General features: G+C 45.2%; 1 protein-coding gene across 2 annotated transcripts in view; it reads right to left on the reverse strand.

Moving 5' to 3' along the window:
* EGFLAM (EGF like, fibronectin type III and laminin G domains) overlaps positions 1-22,790 on the reverse strand; it is a 230,142-nt gene that overhangs the window by 26,193 nt on the left and 181,159 nt on the right. The window contains exons 12-17 of one of the 2 annotated variants that reach the window (XM_074386510.1): positions 21,521-21,710; positions 14,494-14,619; positions 12,324-12,567; positions 7,879-7,990; positions 3,446-3,562; positions 598-778 (exon numbers count right to left, since the gene is read on the reverse strand). In XM_074386510.1, the coding sequence (XP_074242611.1) occupies positions 598-778; positions 3,446-3,562; positions 7,879-7,990; positions 12,324-12,567; positions 14,494-14,619; positions 21,521-21,710 (970 nt within the window). The remainder of the gene's footprint in view (positions 1-597; positions 779-3,445; positions 3,563-7,878; positions 7,991-12,323; positions 12,568-14,493; positions 14,620-21,520; positions 21,711-22,790) is intronic. The other variant, XM_074386512.1, reaches the window with a different exon arrangement.

The following is a 22,790-nucleotide window of genomic DNA, read 5'->3' on the forward strand; positions in this document are numbered from 1 at the left end:
ACCCTCTGTGTTACACACACAATACTATTGCTATTATTATTCCCATTTTACCGTTGAGAAAACTGAGGCACAGCGATTTGATAGTCTAGAAGATAGCACCATACAGAAGGCTATGCATGCTTTAGTTTGGAGTAACTAATGTATAATTTATGTTTTTCTGTATTTGGGCAAGATTTCTCTTACACAGCACTCACAGACAGGAGTCAAAATATTTATCAGCCTACAAAGCCTAGGTATCCATCTCTCAGGATAGGCTCTGGGAGTGGCTTAGATGCAAAAGTCCTGGAAATCTCTACTATATTATGAGTTAACTTTGGGATAACTAGACCATGAGGCCGTTCTCAAGGAAGAAGCCAGGGCAGAGGGTGGGGAACCTATTTACCCACTGTTAACAGAAGTATTTCAGCATTTAATTATCATTAAGGAAATACAGTGGTTTATAAATAATCATCTAATAAGTTATTGAAATAACCGATCAAAATAACCAGTATAGCTGCACCACTGTTAAAACTCTTCCATTAAGAGTTGCAGTCCCCAAGTGGCTATCCGCTCCCTCCACTCCCTCCAGGGAGCTGTGCCTCAGACCCCTGAGTGTACCTTTCTGGCAGTGAAGCCCCTCAAAGCCCAAGGGGCAGTCACAGTCATAGCCCTCCTTCCTGGGCCGGCAGCTGCCCCCGTGGGCACAAGGGGCCCTCACGCAGGGGTGGGCCGCATTCTCTACATTCACTCCGGACGTGAAGTCATGCTTGACGTGGATGGTTCGGTCGTTCAGGATGATCTTGGGAGAGAAAAGCATAAAGAAATTCAGGAATTGAGAAAACATCTTTCTAGCCTTCTAAAGCTTCCCTTGGCGTATTAACCTAAGCTACATATAGGGAGATTTAAAAAAAAAATTTTTTTAATCCAGTTTCTCCTTTTTTTCTTTTTCTTTTTTTAAATTTGAGATAGAGTCTTGCTCTGTAGGCTAGGCTGGAGTGCAGTGGCACAATCTGAGCTCACTGCAACCTCCGCCTCCTGGGTTCAAGAGATTCTCCTGCCTGAGCCTCCCGAGTAGCTGGCATTACAGGCACTTGACACCATGCCTGGCTAATTTTTGTGTATTTAGTAGAGATGGAGTTCCACCATGTTGCCCAGGCTGGTTTCGAACTCCTGACCTCAGGTAATCGCCCACCTCAGCCTCCCAAAGTGCTGGGATTCAGCTCCTGCGTAGACGACAAGACTATAAAAGTAGAAACTAGGCCGGGCACAGTGGCTCACGCCTGTAATCCCAAGCTGATCCATTTGGGTGAATCTACAGAGTGAAGCGCTCCTCTGGTTCTGGAAGACTGGCCAGTTAGGTTGTAAAGAAGTTCCAAGAACTACAAAGTTTGGATTTCAACCTACCTGCACATCAGAAACACCTGGCGGGGGTGGGCTTTTAAGAAATACTAATGCCCAGACCCACCCAGACCCACTGAACCAGAATCTCTGAAGGTGAGACCAAGTCATAACTTTAAAAAACTTTCGAGAGTCACTTCAGAAGATGCAGCCCAGGTTGGGAGGCACTGCTATATAAACAGGACAGAGAGAGTGCAAAACCCAGGGTGACAGACTCGGAGGTCAAACAGGGCACGATGGCTCCCCATGGCTGTGGAATCCAGAGACGCTTCCCCGTGCACTTCTGTATGTTTCCAACTAATGTTCTCAAGTGGTCTCTAAAATTCCATCAGCTGGACCTCCCTGATTGTCCCACTCATTCCTGCTATCCCCCTTCCCTGACATTCCTGAATCCCCTCCCTCTGCACATTCCCTTCCCCACTTAAGAAACAAAAGTGAAACCCAGGCCACATCTTTACCCCACTGTGCATAAATTTCCTGGTGCCCAAGAGCTCCTTTGCCCCGTTTCCCCAGCAATGTGACGCTGGTGAAAGTGATCAGTTATGAGGAGGGGCTACTGGGTTCTCCAGCCCCAAATAAATGGCTCCAATGTCACCAGCCCTTGGTTCAGAATGTGGATTTACTTTGAATTGTTGCTGGGCTTTGCAGAACTTGGAGACAGAAAGAACATCTCCCACGGGAACCCGCACTGCCCAGAGGTTATAAGAGGTGAGCAATGGCACTTCCTGCCACGAATCTAAGCTTCCAAAAGCTTGCCTGGCCCTTAGAGAGCATTGGGAGAGCTGAGAGAAAACTTTCCCCGAGTTCTGAATCTGAGAAGCTGCTGGAGAGTAGCCAGGATCCTTCTACAATCTCCCTCTTTCACACTGCAAGTGAAGGACCAGGAAACTGCATAACACGTGCTGAGACAAGCCAAGAACGGCACTGTTCACTCCAGGACATGGCCCAGCCCAGGAATCAGGCAGGAGAGGGCGGTCGTTCTCGCAGGAGATGGGGAGAGGGTTGTGTGTGCTGTGGGAAGGGCAGGGCACAGCCTGAGAAAGGTGGGCAGAGGATGGGAGACGTCTTAGCTTCCCAGCTCGTTTCCTGAGTGAGAATTTGAAGCATAGTTCAGCATGGCCAAGCCCACTCGGCAGAGAATGGTCTGGACTGAGGTGTCACAGGTCTCGGAGTTCAGTAACAAAGGGACAGGGATCTGGGTGACTGCCAGCACATGTTGACCGGGCCTGACACTGTGATGGGAGATGAGATGGTCGCAGCCACAGGGGCCCTTTTCAGTGAAAGGAGGGACTTCTTTCATCACTCTTCCTTCACCTTAGCCTTCCTCATGCTCCATCTCAGGTCCGAAAAGGACCCTTTAGCCCCCACTGGTCACTAAAGGAAAACAGGATGAAGCTAACAGCCAGGAACTAAACATGCTTTTCTTCAGATCCTTGTGCCCCAAGTGTTTGGTGGCTGCAGCCAGGCATGCCCTCAGAACCACAGGGATCACGGGCAGCACAAGAGGAGGAGTAAAACAGAGAGAGCAGGGGAGTCGGTATCTTTTACTCAACTTTTCTTTCTGAACCTTCTAGGGAAGGACCCTTTAATCTATGCTCTCAGGAGCTTGGTTACATGATCAATGAACAACTGCTGAAGTGTGGAGGTGGGGATGAGCATGGGCTCTTAACGCGGAGCAAACTGCAAAGTACCGCCAAAGAGAAGCACAGAGCCAAGATTGCCGTCCCCCTCCACACTCCTCCTTCCCTGCTGTGGAAGTATCTGCAGACACCTGATGCCATTTAACTCTCTCAGCAGTCCCAATATAGTTTGGTAGATTTACTGTAAAAATTCATCATCATCAAGTGGCATTCACGGAATGTCTGTTGGGCACAGACCCAGGAGCAGATGTTATAGGAAAGCGAGGTTGGAAAGCCATGCTGCGGGCATTACAAAATACAATCTTAAAAATGTTCAAACTTTCTCAAAGTGTCTTTCTTGGGTGCAGCGGATGACACTGATCACAATCCTCGCTTTCATTTTCTGCGGTCTGAGTGGCCCCATGAACATGAGAAAGAGTCGCCTGTACCTTCTGGACGCTCCCGCTGAAAGGCCTCAGGACACCCGAGTCTTTCTTCACATCATCGTAACTGGGGACTCCGCCAATAAAAATGTCTGTGTTGCACTTAATCTGTGTGAAGCCTCCCTGCCAAGAGGTTAGACACAAAGCATGGTGTAACTTTAAAACAGATGTTCAAAACGGTCAAATGGGTCTTTGGTTCCCTGCTGGGGAAGAAAATGGTAGACACAGCCTCAAGACCCATCACGACAATCTGTCCACAGATGCGCTTCACTTTCACTGTGTTTTTCATTGCTACTTCCCACCTGCCTGAATGCTGGTAAATGTCTTAATGTCTCTGAGACTTCATTTTATCGTCTGCAAAATGGGAGTCATTGTATCTACCTCACGGCTATGTCATGATGACTGGCAGAGTGCACTGCTGTTCACTGGTACCCCACCCCACGGGAAGATCGCCTCCAATCTGCCAACTCAGATGCGCTTGTGTGACTTCCTTTTTTTTTTTTTCTTTTTTAGATGGAGTCTGTCAACCAGGCTGGAGTGCAGGAGTGCAGTGGCCTGATCTTGGCTCACTGTGCAACCCCTGCCTCCCTGGTTCAAGTGATTCTCCTGCCTCGGCCTCCCAAAGTGCTGGGATTACAGGCATGCGCCACTGCGCCCAGCCTTGTGTGACTTCTTATAACCAATAAAACATGAGCAGAAGAGAAAATAATCACTTCTGGGCAGAAACTTTCAGAGCCAGAGAGCAGTCAGCCATGCCCTTTCCTCCCTCCCTCTGTTCCTTCAGCCTGGATCTCAGATTAGCGCTGCAGCTAACCATTGGTGGATATGTATCATGAGTGAGAAATAAACCTTGAATTTGAGAGCTCTGGGAATGAACCCACTTTAGGTAATGCTAAACTTATTATTTCCTTTGATTTACAATAAAATAGTAGCAGCTTTGATCATTTATTTAACAACTATTATTAGGCACTTACTATAATATACCCCAGCCACTGTGTTAAGTGCTGGACAAACAACAAAAAGTAAGAAAGACCCAGTCCCTGCCCTGCAGGAGTTTATGCGAGTAGGGAACACAGACAGGTAAAAGAGCAGGTGAGATCAGCACTGGGAAGAACTGTACAGGTGGCTATGGGTGCACCTGGGTGCCAGACATGGGAGTCTCATATCCTACTCTAGACACAGGCAGTGGGAGAGGTGGTCAAAGAGTTAACGTTGTGGAAACGGGAAGAAGTTGGGGCTTAGAGGGAAGGTGAGTATAAGGCACAGGTGAGAAGGGGCCAGAGCACGCAGGACCTTACATGCTGCATTAGGAGCATGAACTTTACCCAAAAAGCAATGAGATTTAAGCAGGAGAGAGAGAGGTCTGTGCTTCAGAAGATCACTGGCTAGAGGGAGGAAAATGAATTTGGGGTCAGATCAAGGATAGAGAAGATGAGACAGGCAAATCATGGAGGAGGAAGTTCTGTTTATCTCAGGACGTGCCCACAGTGACTGGGTCCAGCCAGGTACCCCAAGGAAATTTCAATTAGATTAATAGAACAAAGTGCCTTCTATCAATAGCCTTCGGGCAGCTTTGAGGTTCTTACTTAGCTAGGAGGTTATCAAAGAAGCATAAAAGCTTTCGGGAATTCTTGTGGCCCAGCAATAATACCGAACCAGTCCAGAACTGTCACCACAAACCCACAGGCATCTTTCTTTTGTCATTGCTCTTACACAAAAGTTAAAATAAGATGGAAAGAGGAGAGGAGGAAGGACACAGAGTCAAGGAGGTTTCAGAGCAGCTGGCTGCTAGGAAAAAAACCTTTGCATTATGATGTGTCCAGCAGCGGGGCCTCGTGGAGTGAGGAGCAGTTCCTTTTGGCTGCTCATCAAAATCCTCATCCGGCACCCTCCTGCTAACAAGTGGAAGGGCTGCAGCTGTCACGCCCATGGGGGACTGCAGGAGAGAAGGGAACAGACCCCACCAAAGCCAGGCCTGCTCTGCAGTGAGGGGCTTCATGTCTGGATCCCATACTTTGGCTTGGCTGGAGCAGTCTGCAAAGCTGAGCAAACCTCCAGGCTGGAGTTTCCCGAAAGCCGCAGAAGCACTGCTCCTCTATGCGTCTCGCAGAGTCAGATTCAACCCCAGGCTTTGGGTATTTCTCAGTGCTGCCAGCTGAGCAGTCTGGTGATCAGGTTGAGCTGCGCATGGGCTCTTAGCTGCTTAGGTCCTGGGTTAGCCCCTCAAAGTGTTCTCTAACCCCTGCCCTCACCTGTCTCTGAGCTCTAAGACCATCGCCCTGTCAACCACACTTTGACCATGATAGGGACAGCTGGGGAGCAGAATTCCTTGTGGAAAAGATTTGATTAAGGTTTAGCACATGGAGATCAGGTATTGGCCTTCCCACCCTGGCTCACAATGGACTCAGCAGAAAGTCCCTCCAATGCACACACCAAAGCCACACCTTCCTGTGGGTTCCTTTTGCTTTTCTTTTGTGTTAAAACTCCAGTCAGTTCCATTCACCCACATGCCACCAGAGGTCAAAAAGCCAAAAGGGACGGTGCAGGCTCCACCATATTGGTTTCATGTTCTTTTGCTGATGTGCAGTGATAGAAACTCTGGGCTGTCTCTTAGATCCTAATAGTAAACACTGTGTCCTGAAGAGTTAACTTATTTATAACCATAGACCTTGCCCCTACTGTTTATAAACATTCCCATCCTCAGCTTTTGTTCCTGTTTTATAGATGTTTGCAACTAAGATCTAGAGACAGACAATTGAATTTATATAATTAAGCCAACAGACAGCCAGGTGTATTCTTGTGAGCTTCTAATTCTGTCTTGGACTAAGTTGGCTGCTAGAATGTTCTGGATTGTACCAGAAGTGACTCTGGTTCCCCCTTTAAAATCAATTTTCCTTCATCCCCTCCTTTCTTCCCTTCCTCCCTTTAAAATCAATCCCTTCCTCCCTCCCTCCCTCCCTCCCTCCTTCCTTCCTTCCTTCCCTCCCTTTCCCTCCTCTCCTTCCCACCTTCCATCCCTCCCTCCCCAGATATATATGGAGCATTTTCTAGGTGTGAAGTGTGCCCACCTCTTGACACAGAACCCAATTTTGGATTCCCCTCATTCCCAAGGAGGTCCTCCTACCACTGCCGCCCCTCAGGCTGGCTTCAGGACATATCTGGCCCTCTTTCTTCTCTCTCCAATCAAGTACCTCTTTCCCCACCAAAAGTCTTGTCTTCTTCCTTTTCCTTTTCCTACTAATATATTTGCTTATTAGTATACCCAAATTTGTCAATGTCCTCTTTAAATCTTCCTTTGCACAGGATGAAAACTGGTGGGAACTAAGATACTGGCCAATCTAAAGTCCCCTCTATTTTTAAGGAACTCTAAATTGTGTGTGTGTCTGTGTGTGTGTGTGTGTGTGTGTGTGTGTGTGTGTGTGTGTGTGTTCACAGAATCCTAGTAGGCTAGAGTTTAAAGCAAATCTCCCTGACTTTCTCTTACAAATGTTATCTTTCTTTGGATATGACTTTGGAATTAAAATCATGGAGGGAAGTTATAAACTTGATTAGAAATTCTCCCTCTTGAGTCCCTAACTGTACACTATTAACCACTGCTGCTCCTACTACCACTACTACTGCTGCTACGTAAAGCTGTTTACTGCTGACCTGGCATCAGGTACTATTATGTTTTATGTGTACAATTCTTTTTATTCTCACAACAGTTCTGGGAGGTAGGCACTATTATCATCACCATTATCCCCATTGATATGAGCGCTCCTGCTGACAAGTGGCAGGGCTGCAGCTGTCACGCCCACGGAGGACTGCAGGAGAGAAGCAAACAGACCCCACCAAAGCCAGGCCTGCTCTGCAGTGAGGGGCTTGGTGTCTGGATCCCACACCCTGGCTTGGTTGGAAGCAGTTTGTAAAGCTGAGCAAGTCTCCAGGCTGGTTTATGAGGATAATGCTGAGACGAGAAAAACAACCTTGGTGGTAGGTCAAGTAACCAGTATGAGCTCACCCCACTGCTAAGTAGTGGAGCCAGATTTTTAGCCCCAGGAGTCTGTTCTCACAACCTGTTCTTGTCAGGCCTCCCTCATGCACCACGGGCCCTGCCCCAGAGTCCATGTTCTTACCTACTACCTGGTACAGCTGATAAGAACAAAGGTGGAGGTGGGAGGTGAAGAGGTGAAAGGCAATTCTGTAAGTGCTGAACGTATTGGGTACCAACTCATTTAATCCTCACAACAACTCTGTGAGGCCCATACTATTACTATCCCCATTTATAACTAAGCAACAAAAAAGTTAAGTAATTTGCCCAGTGGAAAGCTGGGATTTTGACACAGGCACTGAAGTCCATGTACTTAACCACAACACTGTGCTGCTTTTCTACCAAGACAGGCAGAAAACAGTAATCTGGTTCACACTGACCATCAAGAGAAAAGGCATGCCATTCTTACCTCTGCCATCCCCTCCACTACCTTCTGTTTATCCACCTGTAAGATTCCATTTTTTGCTGTGCGAGATACACGAAGCTCGTGCCAGTTGCCTAGGGTGAGGGGATCTTCACTCCTGTGGAAGGAAGATGTGATATTAATTTTATGCATCGGATTGACTAGGATAAGGAATGCCCAGATAGCTGGTGGAACATTATGTCTGGGTGTGGTTTCTGGAAGAGAAGAGCACCTGAATCAGTAGACCTAGTAAAGATCTGCCCTCAGCACCTGGGCAGGCATCATGCAATGTGCAGAGGCTCTGAACTCAACAAAAAGGAAGAGGAAGGAGGGTGTGCTCTCTCTTCTTGAGCTGGTACATCCACCTTCTCCTGCCTTGAACATCAGTGCTCTTGGTTCTTTGGTCTTCAGACTGGGACAAAGACTTATATCATCAGCTTCCTGGTACTGGGTCTTGGACTGGAACTGACATCGTGGCTCTCTGGTTCTCAGGCCTTTGGGCTTGGACTGGAAATACACCACTAAATTTCCCGGGCTGCCAGCTTGCAGACGGCAGGACATGAGACTTCTCAGCCTCCATAATCATGCAAGCCAATGCCCCATGATAAATCTCTCTACGTATCTATTTATAGCCTATTGATCTGTTTCCCTGGAGAACCCTGACAAACATTGAAGGAAACTGAGCATGGGTTAGCACGTTATGGGTAATTTTTATCAATCTAGCCATGAGAAAACCAGTGCTAATCGTAGGCACCCCAATCCATTCAGTAAAAAGAAAACACAAATTCCTGCTTAGTAACAACAGCCAGATTAGCTACCATTTATTGGACCCCTTCATACAGTAGGAGCATTGCATGTATTGTTTTATTTATTCCTCACAATGAGCCTGAAATGGGGTTCAGTGAGTCTGGTTTTCTAGATGAGAGGTGGCATGAAGGTAAAACATGGTCATAATTGTGCGCAAGCTTGGAAGAAGAGAAAAATTCTACGAGCTATGGTGTAAAAAACAAATTATTTGGTGTACCAATGTCTGTAACATACTTTGAAATGCGTAAAAAATAAGGACCTTTCTGCTGTAGGTCTGAGTGGCTGCTGTTGAAATGGGCAAATTTGTGAAACCTGGGAAAGTGGTGGTGGTCCTGGCCAGGTGCTACTCTGGATGCAAAGCTGTCACTGTGAAGAGCATTGATGATGGCACCTCAGATCACCCCTACAGCCACCAGATAGCCCCTTGGACAAAACCATTATCAATAAAGACGTCTTAAACACAAGGCCCGATGGGAGGCCCAGGTCAAGTATGAAGAGAGGAAATGATGGGCAAGAACAAGTGATTCTTTGAGAAGCTGCGGTTTTAAATGCTTTGTTTTGGTCATTAGAATTTTTTTTTAAAAGGACCAGGCACGGTGCCTCACTTTAATCCCAGCACTTTGGGAGGCCGAGGTGGGTGGATCATGAGGTCAGGAGATGGAGATCATCCTGGCTAACATGGTGAAACCTTGTCTTTACTAAAAATACAAAAAATTAGCTGGGTGTGGTGGCACGTGCCTGGAGTCCCAGCTACTCAGGAGGCTGAGGCAGGAGAATCACTTGAACCCGGGAGGCGGAGGTTGCAGTGAGCCAAGATAAGATTGCACCACTGCGCTCTAGCCTGGACGACAGAGTGAGACTCCATCTCAAAAAAAAAAAAAGAAGGATGGATGGACAGATATAACAATGGCTAGATATGTGATGAAGCAAATACAGCAAAATGTTAATTACAGACTACAGGTGCTCGGTATCAGGATGCTTACTGCACAATTCTTTCAATTTTTCTATATGTTTGAAATTTTTTATAATAAACTATTGGGCAGGAAACATTTCATATTTTCTGATATTGTAAAAATGATTAAAATGACATTAAAAGTTCAATTGTTCATTCAAAATGGAAGTGCTTAAAGTTTAAGTACATTTATGCAAGTCTTATTCATTACGTTTTATAGTGAGGTGTGCAGAAAGAGTCTCATTATTGCATTTGTGTTTCCAGCAATGTCTAGTTCCTGGCCCTCGCTGAACTTCCCAATTATTTTGTGGTCCTGGATCATCTTTAGAAAACCATGAGGAATACCAATGGGCACAATTATTGAAAGGTCACCACCCCCTCACTTGATTTTTTTTTTTTGCTTTGGCAAATGCTTTTGTGATTTGTTCTTAGCAATTAGAATTTAATCACCTTGGCTAAATCAATATGCAATAAAGAAACAAGCAGCCCTTTTTAAGTGGTCTATCTCCATAACTGAGCCGTTTCATGTTTTTGTGCTGCAGAGGTCACTTGCTGTCGATGCGTCATCTTCCTCAACACCCTTTTATCGATCAGGGCCATCAAGAACTCATTCCAATTGTCTCGATTTTTTAATCAAGCTCATAATGAATTTGCCCATCATATCCTTTTCCTAAAGGTAAAATGATTTGGCCAATTCCACAACCTCCTGTGGTTGGGGCTTTCACTGCATTTTCTTAATTAAGCAAGAAGTCTTTGAAATGGTTTTCAAAATAAACAGCTTCCAAAGGAGCATCTGAAATACCAGGAGTAATCACTGCTGTCAGGTTACACTCAGGACAGAATGGGATAAGGGGGAAGATGGCGATTTGTCCCTTAGAAACTCTTGCCTCATTTCCATCACCTAATTCTTAAAACTTCTTTTTCCAGTTGCCTTTCCTGACAGGCAGTGAAATAATATTTATAAAAGAAAAATAAAAACACCTTGTGTCAAAAATAGGCACAGAGTTATGAAAGAGAAAAATGCTGGACTTCTAAGGGTTCCATGTGCTTGTGACTCCACAGCTGGAGCTGCCACTGTGGAGAGGGCAGCCTGTCCAGGAGGGGGGCTGACGAGCCCCGACCCTCTCCTGGATCTTTCTGGTCATTCCTTATCCAGAAAGAAAACCATTTAAAAGTGCAAGGTGATATTCAAGGTGTCTTCCTTGAATACAGTTCTAAGTGAATTGCTTAGACTATTTTGCATAATCATATGTAAATTGAATCAATTAAATCCCCACCAAAGTTGTCTTGAAATATAGGATGTTTTTGCATAACCAGAGGTACAACAATATTTGTCCATTCCCCTAGGGAAGAAGGTGTCACCAATGTGTAGGAATTCAGCCACAAGGACGAAAATAAACCGTCCTTTCTGAGAACTGCTGAAACCTAATGCAGTGAGCATTTTCCATCAGCCAGGAAAAATGACCAGCAGTTAAGGGCAATGCATGGCTGTTACATCTCACCAACATACCCTTTTTAAACATGACAGTCTAGCAATATGAATAAGGATCGAACACAGCAATATTCTTTGAAACAACAACGGACTGATACCCCGTTACAGGGTTACAGGGCAGCATGGAGCAAAACATCCTTGTGAATTTCAAAAGAGAAGCATTAAACAAATGTAGAAGCAAGGAGTATGTCCACATTCAATGAGTGGTCCATCTGGCTTGGAGGTTAAAACTACCACAGAAGGAGCACAATAAAAAGATGGAGACATAAACAAATACAAGTATCTACATCTACCAACTACAGGCTCCAAGGAACAATTGACCTGCTAAGTAATTTAATAGTACAAACTAGATAACAGTAGAAAAGTTTTGACTACTCAGACCAATTCTACAAATACCAATTCTACAAAGTACTGTGAAGCACCCATCTCCTGCTGTGCTATGGAAACCACTCATCACACTTCTTTCTTGAGCATATCGGTTAGGGAGCGATGAATCATCGGGTCTTTGCTGATGATTCACTGTCAGTTTCCATTAAAATCAGCTGGGCGTGGTGGTGCGTGCCTGTAATCCCAGCTACTCAGGAGGCTGAGGCAGGAGAATTGCCTGAACCCAGGAGGCGGAGGTTGTGGTGAGCTGAGATCGCGCCATTGCACTCCAGCCTGGGTAACAAGAGCGAAACTCCGTCTCAAAAAAAAAAAAAAAAAAAAAAAATAGTTTGAGAGGAAAGTGAAAATTTAGAGTGAAGTCATCAAGGACTTTTTTTTTCATAAATATTTGTTAATACTTTTTTACTAGTAGACGTATATTTGCTGGGTGCCCATCAAGTGATGCTCTGTATAAGAAGCTGATTAGTTACAGTTCATCAAGTGTCTGTGGCCAGCTTGGCATAACCTTAGGTGGAAATGGAGGCAGTTTACCTCCAACTGAGGCAAGTCCATTTTTCCTAGTTTGAAGCATAGAACTGCTACTTGCTGGGTAGTTATTTGAGAAAAGGCAATTGTGGGCAGGAGAGCGCTCTCTATAGGAAGCTTGTCACCTGCATGAAGCAGGACAAATCAGGACAAGGTTCAGAGGATAAGCATGTAGAGAAGACAGAATGAGTGTAAGCTGTTGAATGGCAATTTGTTTTTTTTATGTGTGTGAAGGAGTTACTCTTTGCCTTTTTAAGGGAAAGGGTCCCAGAAGGTTTCAGCCCTCACCTAAGAATACCGGTCCCAGAGCCACAGTCAAAGCGGAACTCCACGTGGCCCTCTGCCATGTTGATGGACAGGAAGTCTTTGCTGTCTGTGTCATAGCTGTACAGGAGGACACCGTTTCCTGAATCTGGCCGAAATGTGATCTCAAACTCCATAAAGGAAAGGTAATGCTGGGGCTCCAGTGGCCAGGGCGTTGCAGCGTAGGATCTCAGAGACTCTCTGAATTGCGGAATGGTCAAGGTGAAAGCTGAAGAAACAAACACTGTGTTAGAAATCCCTCTGTGGCGGAAACTGACCCAATGTGCACCCATAGCTGTGTTCTTTTCTTCCTGGATCAGACCTCAACTACAATTCCCAGCAGCCCTACAATAGCTTGGTGGTGTGACTGAATTCCGACGAATAGAACATGTGTGAAAGAATCACACGGTCTGGCCCCTAAAACTTCCCTCCATCCTCCATGTTCTTTCTCCCCTCTCACACGCTGGCTGGATGCAGCTATCAGTGGAGGACTCCAAGTCCCCAGAAGAGCCATTAGATGGCAGAAACCTGCGTCCCTGTATAACTGTGTGGAGCAGAACCCCTCTCTTACCACCATCTCTGCAGTGATTTTGTAATGTGAGCAAGAACCAGCTTTGATTATGTAAGACTACTGAAGTATGAGATGGTATGTAACAGCACTGGCTTACCCTGACTCACATGCCCTCTTTTAGGTGACACGTGGTTTGAGATTACAAAAGTTTTCCCCAGTATGGTATCTTAGGTCTAAATCTGAATTAGGGAAGAATTTGACTAGTTTTGTAATCTTAGCCTCAGTTTTACTTTCTTTTTATTTTAATTTTAGAATTCTGGAAAACTGATTTTTCAAAATCATTTTTGGACTCCTCCATGATTTTCCAAAATCTTTGAAATTTTCTGTTATCATTTGCGTGTGTGTGTGCACATATGTGTATTTGTGTGCATGCGTTTCTATGTATATATATACATATGTGTGTACATGCATATGGTTACATATTCTGTGTATATACAGTATTAAAGTGTGAAATAATTCGGTATAACAGTACAAAAAAGGTTGCTTTTGTCTCATCACATTGTTAATGTTTCTGTATCTGTGTCTACCTTCCCAATATTTTATTATTATTATTATTATTATTATTTGAGATGGAGTCTCTCTCTGTTGCCCAGGCTGGAGTGCAGTGGTGAGATCTCGGCTCACTGCAACATCTGCCTCCCAGGTTCAAGCAGTTCTCCTGCCTTAGCCTTTTGGCTAGTTGGGATTACAGCTGCTCACTACCACACCCAGCTAATTTGTATATTTTTAGTAGAGAAGGGGTTTCACCATGTTGGCCTCATGATCTGCCCGCCTCAGCCTCCTAAAGTGCTGGGATTACAGGCGTGAGACACCACGACTGGCCCCAGCTTCCCAACTGCTTATCAGAAATTGACAGATACTCTAAAGGGCATAAGCATGAGTTTTAAATATTTTGAATTCAGTCTGATACAAACCATACCAATACAGGCTCTTTAGAAGTCATTCAAGGGCCAAGAGGAGCCCATTCATTCTTGGCATCTTGAAATAAACTTATGTTAGGCTGAGGGACAAAAGATGCCCCATAGTAATAAGTTGTGAAAGGCTCAACACCAGATGAGTGAGTTCTCTTTACCAAACAAATTTTTGTACTCAGAGATGCTCCAACCTGGTTAAAAACAAGTTTTCCCCATCTCTCCCAACAAAACAATGCTGATGCCATACAAATGTATGGGGCTTTATTAGCTTTGCCTAAAGTACATTGATGAGGCCAGCATAGTGGCTCACACCTGTAATCCCAGCACTTTGGGAGGCCGAGGCAAGCAGATCACTTGAGGTCAGGAGTTAGAGACCAGCCTGGCCAACATAATGAAACCCCGTCTCTACTAAAACTACAAAAATTAGCTGGGCATGGTGGTGCATGCCTGTAGCCCCAGCTGCCCGAGAGGCTGAGGCAGAAGAGAATCACTTGAACCTGAGAGGTGGAAGTTGCAGTGAGCCGAGATGTGTCACTGCACGCTGGCCTGAGCAACAAAGGGAGCCTTTGTCTCTAAAAAAAAAAAAAAAAAAAAAGTACACTGATGATAAAGTACATCTACAGGAATTAACATGCAGACAGAAACTCCCATCAACTTGCTTCTTTCTCACCATCTTCACAGTGTCGACCTTTAAACCCAAGGGGACAGAGGCAAATGTAGGAGTCGGCTTTGATTGCTGTGCAGGTGCCACCATTGATGCACGAGGCCTCATCACAGATTCCACTGCTGCATTCCCCTAAATGCAGAACGAGAATTACAAAGCCAATCTGCCATGTGTGCCAGTCCAACACAGTGGCGCTCACTCCACCAGCAGCTCGTGGTTCTGAATAAATACAGTTCGGTTCTTACTCCTGTGGATTTGCAGCCCTGCACAAGTGCAAACAGGCTTTCAGGGTAAGTGGAACCTGCTCTTCACTTTAATTTGATTTTGGTTTTTCCTGTATGAAGAGCCACAGAGACTTTAAAAAACATGATGGACACAATAAATCAAATAATACATTTCTGGGCAATTTTATGACCACTAACTGGGATGACTGAGCTGTTTCTGCTTTAATTCATCTCTCTGTTGCTCCCACAAGAGCATATTTTAATCCCACCAATGTCAACAGGGTGTTTATGTTAAAAGCGTTCTAAATTGCATGACCCCAATTAGCTTAAGTGCTGCTGCCTCGGTTCAAAGTTGAGACAAGCAAGGTAAGCATGGAAGGAGTTACCCAGCCACATCTAAGCTGATTAACACCTGGATTGTGGACTCCTCTGTCTGGGGTAGGGAGCCGGGAGGGAGGGCCCCAGAATACGCTGGCACAAGGGTTTCAGGACCCCTATTTCTACTTCCAAAGTTATACTCTTATGAGGGACAGAAAGGTGGGCTGCAGTCATGAGGGCTGAAAGGCTCAACATCTGATGAGTAAGTTCTCTTCACCCAACAGATCAGAGAGCTACAGAAAGGGTATCCTTTGCCATTTTCAAGTGTAGGTCATCAGAGGAAAACAAACGGACTTTTCATGGGCTGTTTTTCTTCTGCTTCTGTTTTCTCTTTGTGAAAAGAAATCAGTTAGACAGATGGACCACCATCTGGCCCAGAACCACATGAGGGAGTACAAAACACTTTTTCTGGGGGTGGAGGTAGAAGGGTGTTCCTCTGGAAGTGAAGGGTCCAGCTGTGCTCTCTCTGTCTTCAAGGCTGCCCTCTGCATGAGCTGGTAGCCCACCCTGTGACAGCAGGAGCCCTCCTTGGCCTGAGTGTGTCACCTCGGCAAGACGAGTCTCTCACCCTTCCCTCCTTGAATTGGTGGAACCTTTTCATAAAGACTTACTGGGAGGAGGGATAAGGACCAGGCACCCAGGGTAGACCCAGGAGAGGAGACTGTCTTTATGGGTTGCTAGCAGAATTTAATTAAAGCCCTTGCAGATGGCTTGCCACCCCAGATGGGGTGGGCTAGTCTCTGAATTCCAGCTGGTGGCTACTGGCTGTTCACACAGACATGACCAGTGGTCTTCAGCCACAAACCTAAGTATGTCATTCCCAACATTCACAGTCTCTACAGAGATGCTGGCTGACTTTGATCTTAAAGAGCCAAATTCTTAAAGGTCCCTGAGCCCCATCAATTTCTGTGGGTTGTGATTCTTTCATAGAGCTTGGCTGGATCCACAGGAAGAAGTAGGGTCCCTTTGTTATTTTAGATGTACAGAGATGAATTACTTTACAAATCTTCTGCATTTTAACTATTTTAAAGAGGTGTGGGTGGGGTAGGAGAGGTCATGAAAGCTAGACGGAAGTGCTGACTTGGTGAAAGCAGCGTTTCAGCAAGATTACTCTAGGAATGGCATGCAAGACAGACTGATGAGTGACGGGTGGAGGAGAGGAAAGAAGTCCTATAGGGGGGTGACCAGGGTGGCCACAAAGAAAACGGAGAGACTGTGAAGGATCAGACACCCAAGGAAGGATGAAGTGAGAGATTCATTCTAGAGGTTGAAGGGGCAAGAAGACTCCTCCAGCACAATCTCAACGTTTGTAGCTTGGAAAACTAAAAGAGTGGTACAGGAGGGAAGAAATGAGGGTGGCTGTAGACAGAAACTGGCTTCTGTGAAGCAAAGGGAGAGGCTGCTTTGGTTGGATTTAAGTCTATGATGACTGTGGAAATACTCAGTACTGGTAGCAGGCCTTGAAAGAAAGGAGAGAGGTTCCCAGAGTTTCCAAACCAGTGCAGGCACAGGGTTACACAGGGCATGGCACTGTGTGAACTGGAGAGAACCAGAGCACAGGAGAATAAGCCACCGCAGGGGTTCTGTGAACCTAGATGGAAAAAATACGGCATCTCTCTTTTCCGTAGCCTCTGCCTGGAGCAGGGTATGTATTTCCTTCAACTTTCAATGCAGGCAAGATACTTCTAGTATTAGTAGTTCTAGTGACTTGTGACCAATAGACCTCACAGTTGTTGCCACATTCCATTTATTGCAGATATTTCAAAGCATCATTTATACTTGTTGCTACTTTAAAGTCATGGGAGCTATTTCACCCACCATTAAATAATCCTGTTCCGGTCGGGCGCGGTGGCTCAAGCCTGTAATCCCAGCACTTTGGGAGGCTGAGGCGGGTGGATCACAAGGTCGAGAGATCGAGACCAACCTGGTCAACATGGTGAAACCCCATCTCTACTAAAAATATAAAAAATTAGCAGGCTGAGGCAGGAGAATTGCCTGAACCCAGGAGGCGGAGGTTGCGGTGAGCCGAGATCGTGCCATTGCACTCCAGCCTGGGTAACAAGAGCGAAACTCCGTCTCAAAAAAAAAAAAAATAATAATAATAATAATAATAATAATACTCCTGTTCCTTAATGCTTTATAAGAAGCACATATATTATTATAAAAGCCTAACTTAAAAAATATGTGATATAGCTGGGTTTCAATATAATTGTTTCCCCTTAGAATGTTATGTATATTATTTTTCTGCATTTAAGAACATCATTATGAGAAGAGGTCCATGGCCTTCCTCAGACCACCAAAGGGGGCTGCAATGCAAAAAAAGTTAAGAAATCCTGGGCTATTGAGAAGAGAGAACCCTAGCAGCAAGGGCTCAGGGAAGCCAGAAAGGCTGAGCGGAGAGTGTAGCTGAATAGGTTCGTTTTAGGAGGAAAACTCTCAACTCAGAGTGATGGGAAGGAGAGGTGGGTGTGGCAAGGTCACGTGTACACGGACCTCATCATCAATATGTAAAGTTACTTTCACCAGCGCCTACCATAGGGCAGCTGTGGTGTAGGTTTCTGCTAGATAACAAAGCGAGAGGTAGAAGAGAAATAAGACTCCTAAGGAGGGGAAAGAACGTGGAACATCATTGGGTGGAATTCCTTAAAGAGACCATGAACAAGAAGAAACATCCCAGTCCTCAGCCCCCAACCCATAACCAAGGCCCACCTATTTCTCCCCCAGTGATTTGTCAGATCCGTCTCGGTTTCCACCACCACCACCAGCACCTAGATCAAACCATCATTTGTCATGAGACCTACTGCACTAAACTTCAGCTGGTCTACATGTATCCCTGAAAGCCCCTTCCAATTGGCTGTCAGAGGATCTTCTCAAACCACAAACTACATCATGGCACCCATCTCCCTGCTCCTATTTCCCTGGAACAAGCCCTTCCCTATGCCTGGAATGTCCTTCCCTCCCTTCTCCACCTTTTCACGCCTACTCTTGCTTCATATTAACTTCCTCTTCTGAGAAACTCATTCCCCGCCCTCCAGGCCCTAAAACCTCCCTATTTAACATCATTGCACTGTCACTTCTTCATAAACACTTACCCCAGGTGTAACTTCACCTTCACTGTGTGATTATTATATTAATTTGGTCTCTCCTCATGGCAGCCGTATGAGGGCTGAGGTGGATCCTGTCTTGTTCATTACTTGATCTTCAGCACCCAGCATTGTGACAAGCACCAAGCAGGTGCTCAGTGAAGTATTTATTGAGTGAAATGAGGAAAAGAACTGGTCAGCCATGGTGAGAACCGTGGTCACCACGGACCTCTTGAATTTCAAATACCTTGGGAAGTGGCCCTGTGACTGCTCCAGCAGAATGGGGTGATCCAAGACAGGATTGGCATACATGAGTGGCAGAAATATAGCTTTGAGAATCTGAATGAAAAGAATCAAGAGCTGGACCAGAGAATGCAAAATTTTCTGAGACTGCTGACTGACTATTCTAGAATGTGACTTTCAGAGCGCACAGGAGCTGGGAACAGTCTAATGAAAGACAGGAGATGAAGTAGAAGGAACTGAGTAATGAAAGGCCCCTCTGGGGAATGAATGAGTTTAGTGGGAAGGCAGAAAAAAAGTCACAGTTGAAGATGGCAATGCCAAGTTAGAGAGATCGGATGGGGAACCATGACCTCCCTGGTGAGGCCACATTTGACTTATAAAAACTGGAATTTCGGGAGGACTAACTCAAAAGACAGCAAGCATGGAAGCTGAGGAAGGATAACCAGTCCCACCCTTATAACCCAGAGGAAATAAAATGGGAGGAACTGTAAATCACCAACATGGCTGACACATGCCATTAATAATCACAGTCATCTCTACAGTAATCCAGTAGCCGTATCCAGGGAGCTGGAGCCCTCAGGGTGGTCCTTCTGGTGCCACCTGCTGGAGAAGTTGGTATCTTACTGTGTGGGAATTAAAGCTGGCACAAATCAGTTCTTGCCCACTCTGCAACCTCTGAGCTACCTGTTAGAGGTTGTCATGCCATCTCAGGACTGCTGGCTTATTCAGGGAGTGTTTTCCTGAAGAAACAGATTATAGCTGATTTGATGGGTAGGGGTAGAATATTAATAATAATATAAAAAGCAGGAAACATTTATGAAATGTTTGCAATGGGCAAGGCCCTATTCCAAGTGCTTTTTATGCACAACTCATTTAAACAAAATAAACTTATAAGGTCGATACTATTTCTAGATGGGGAGACAGGATTGCAAAAATTTGTCAAATCCAGGGACTCTGCCTTCAGAGTCCAGGCTCTTAAACAAGGCATGTGACTCCTGATGGGACTGCTGATTCTGAATCATCACAGAGAGAAGAGGAATTTTTGGAGACACTGTCCTACCATAGTGACAGCTTCCATAATTGTTTCAGTCATTGCTGCTTATTGTTTACTTTGACCAAGTAATCAATGGATGGTAAACTTTTCTTGTTAAGTAAACTCCAACTTTTGTAGTTATAACAATGGCATCACTTATAGGAGTGAACAAGGTGGAGGGAAACAATTTGGTAGCTGTAGTTGATTTTGTTAAGAGGGTTGGCCCTGGTGCCAGGATGGTTAAGGTCACATTGGGCTCTACCGCTTATTAGCTGTGTGGCCTTGGGTGAGTTACTTAACTGTTCTGTACCATTGGTTTTTTTGTTTTTTGGTTTTTTTTTTTTTGAGATGGAGTCTTGCTCTGTCACCCAAGCTGGAGTACAGTGGCACAGTCTCAGCTCACTGCAACCTCTTCCTCCCAGGTTCAAGCAATTCTCTTGCCTCAGCTTCCTGGGTAGCTGGGATTACAGAGGCATGCCACCACACCTGGCTAATTTTGTATTTTTAGTAGAGACAGAATTTCACCATGTTGGTCAGGCTGGTCTCCAACTCCTGATCTCAGGTGATCCACCTGCCTCAGCCTTCCAAAATGCTAAGATTACTGATGTGAGCCACTACACCTGGCCCCACTGGTTCTTACCTGTAAACTAAGACTAATGTCAGCACCCACTTCATAATAACCTTGGAAAGATCAAAGTTATTTAGAATGGTGCTTACTTAAAGTAGGTGCTCAACTAATATTAGCTACAAGAAAAAAACAAAACAAAAAGCTGTTCTGGGAGTCATGAGGATCGAATCCTACCTCTGATTGAGGAATGGAGAGAGGGATGAATTGATATGTGGTCAAGAAAATGCAGCAAAATGTTAATGGCGGAATTTAGAAAGTGAGACTGTGGTGTTCACTGTGCATTCTTTCAAAGCAGCCTCTTAGAGAGGGAGGGAAAAGAGACTCAAGGAAAAGACTTGCCATTTCTTGCCAAGGACAAAGTCACAAGGATGTGGTACTTGATGTAGTGAGTGAAAAGGATGAATATCAGAGAGACACCAACTCAGAGTCCTGAAATCACAGAGACCCTGTTACGGACTGAACTGTTTTTTCCCCAAAATTCACAGTTGAAGACCTAACTCCCTGTATTTGGAGATAGTATCTTTAAGGAGGTATTTAAGGTTAATTGAGGTCATAAGAGTGGGGACCTAATCCAGTCTGATTGGCGTCGTTAGAGGAGGATATTTGGACACACAGAGAGCTACCAGGGGTGTGCATGCATGGGGGAGAAACCTGTAAGCACACAGCGAGAAGGCGGCCATCTGCAAGCCAAGGAGAGAGGCCTCCCCAGAAACCAACTTGGCTGGCACCTTGATCTAGGACTTCCAGTCTCCCAAACTGTGGGAAAATTAATTTCTGACGTTTAACTTACCCAGTCTGTGGTATTTTGTTATGGCAGCCCTACTAGACAGGCCCTGAATTAACCAAACTTGGATTTATCTACCTGCTGCCTTCAGTGATAGAATTAATGTCCTTATTGCTTTTAAAAATAAGCCTACTTTCTTCTTCTATAAAATGGGCATGATAATAATTTCTACCTCTTAGCGTTAGCGTGAGGGTAAATGAGAGAGCGTATGAGAAGATGTTTGGCACAGTGATCATGAATTAGGATTTAACCACTTCTTTTAGGAACAGAGAGTCTATGAAAGCTCTTCTTACATTACTGTGTTGGCTCTTCCACTGGTCTGGGTGGGGTAAGGTAAAAGGGCTAGATCGCTTGTTGCTTTGTTCAATAAGACCATGCCATATTTCATGATGAGGCCCAAGATGCTAGCAGGACACAACCAGGGTTTGATGCACCATACTGTTATACTGTTACCATATCTTGGTGTTCAGACACAGGGTCACAGGTCTGCAGAGCACCAACCTCACCCCTGGGGCCCACCTCCCCACTGAAGTTCTGCAGGTACCAGCTTCCCAGGGTGGTACCTAATGTTGCTGCTCCCTCTCTGGCCCAAGCCTGGAAGGCAGTCTCATAAGACATAAGTCCCGTAAGAGTACCCCAACTCACTGGGCAGCCACTTACCCACATCAGCCCCACTGAGTGCTTTTCCCAGGGGCCAGGGCCTCATGTCGATTCTCCGCCCATTAACAGCGAGCAACTGCACACAGCCTTGAAAGCCTCGATTTGTTCCTGTTGCTCTGACCAACCAGTAAGCACTGGGAGCCCCACCAAGGTAGAGAGGTGTCCGGAAGGTAATTTTACTGTACTGGCCCTTTAAGAAAGATGAACAGTCCTGAATACTCTCACTAAACCAAATCACAAGCCAAAACACAACAGATTTTTATGAGGGACGTGGTTAAGACATCTGTAACAGCCCCAGCATTTTCTTCCATGTGTATTTTTCAAGACCTTGGCTTACTGGAAAATTAAACCCATGATTACCGGAGGGAACTCATTGAGGTTCTCAGAGGGCTGTGCTTTCAGAAGGCAGGATTTTGGAATGCCGAGAAGGGAAGGGAAGGGAGGTCAGAGCCACGCCCGACCCACCAGGCAGGGGACCATGCTAGGCATCCAACAAAAACGTTCTCTTTCCAGTCCTGACACCGGTTGACTGTGTACTTTGGAAGGGTCTTAGGGCTATTCTGTGCCTCCAAAGGTGATGATATTAATTTTGTATACAGTGGGCTAACAATTACCCTTTCACTGTCCTAGTCACCTTTATACTATATCCTGAGAGAAACATTGTGGGGGGAAATTACCAAACAGATTATGATCCAAAGTGTTTTGAAATTTGCTTATGAATATGACTTTTTAAAAAAGTGTTGTTAAAGTGAGGTAGGGAAACTTCCCATCTTAGACCAAACCACAATCTGGATTACAGGCTTTAAGGTTACAAAATACAGAGCTGAAGATTAGGTGGGACAAAATTAAGTCACCCTTGGTCTTTTTTTATGATCAAAATATCTCATTCATTTCCATTACAGGATAAGGAAGGGTGTCAGGGAAAGGCATGCTGCCAGAACTTATAAAATGTTCAGAGTGTAAGACTCTGAAACCTAATCTTTATCCTTTAAACTTCTGTTACCAGCAAGTAGAAATCCAATCATTGTTTTATCTTTTCTGATGAAGAGATAAGAATCATTTTTAAATAGCAGACTGAACATGAGCTAGGCAGTGGGTTTTCAGGGTCAGTTACAGTCCGCCAGCCACTGAGCATGCTGCTTTTATTAGATGAGTTAAATGTCCTCTTGGCTTCTTTCACCAAGATTCTCAGAATTCACTTCTTTGGATCCCATCCTGGCCCTTCCAGTCTTGTTCCCTGATTTAGGACCACAGCAGGAGTCCTGACAGC

Source organism: Saimiri boliviensis, chromosome 1 (assembly GCF_048565385.1).
Source record: "Saimiri boliviensis isolate mSaiBol1 chromosome 1, mSaiBol1.pri, whole genome shotgun sequence".
In the NCBI taxonomy this organism is placed as follows: domain Eukaryota; kingdom Metazoa; phylum Chordata; class Mammalia; order Primates; family Cebidae; genus Saimiri; species Saimiri boliviensis.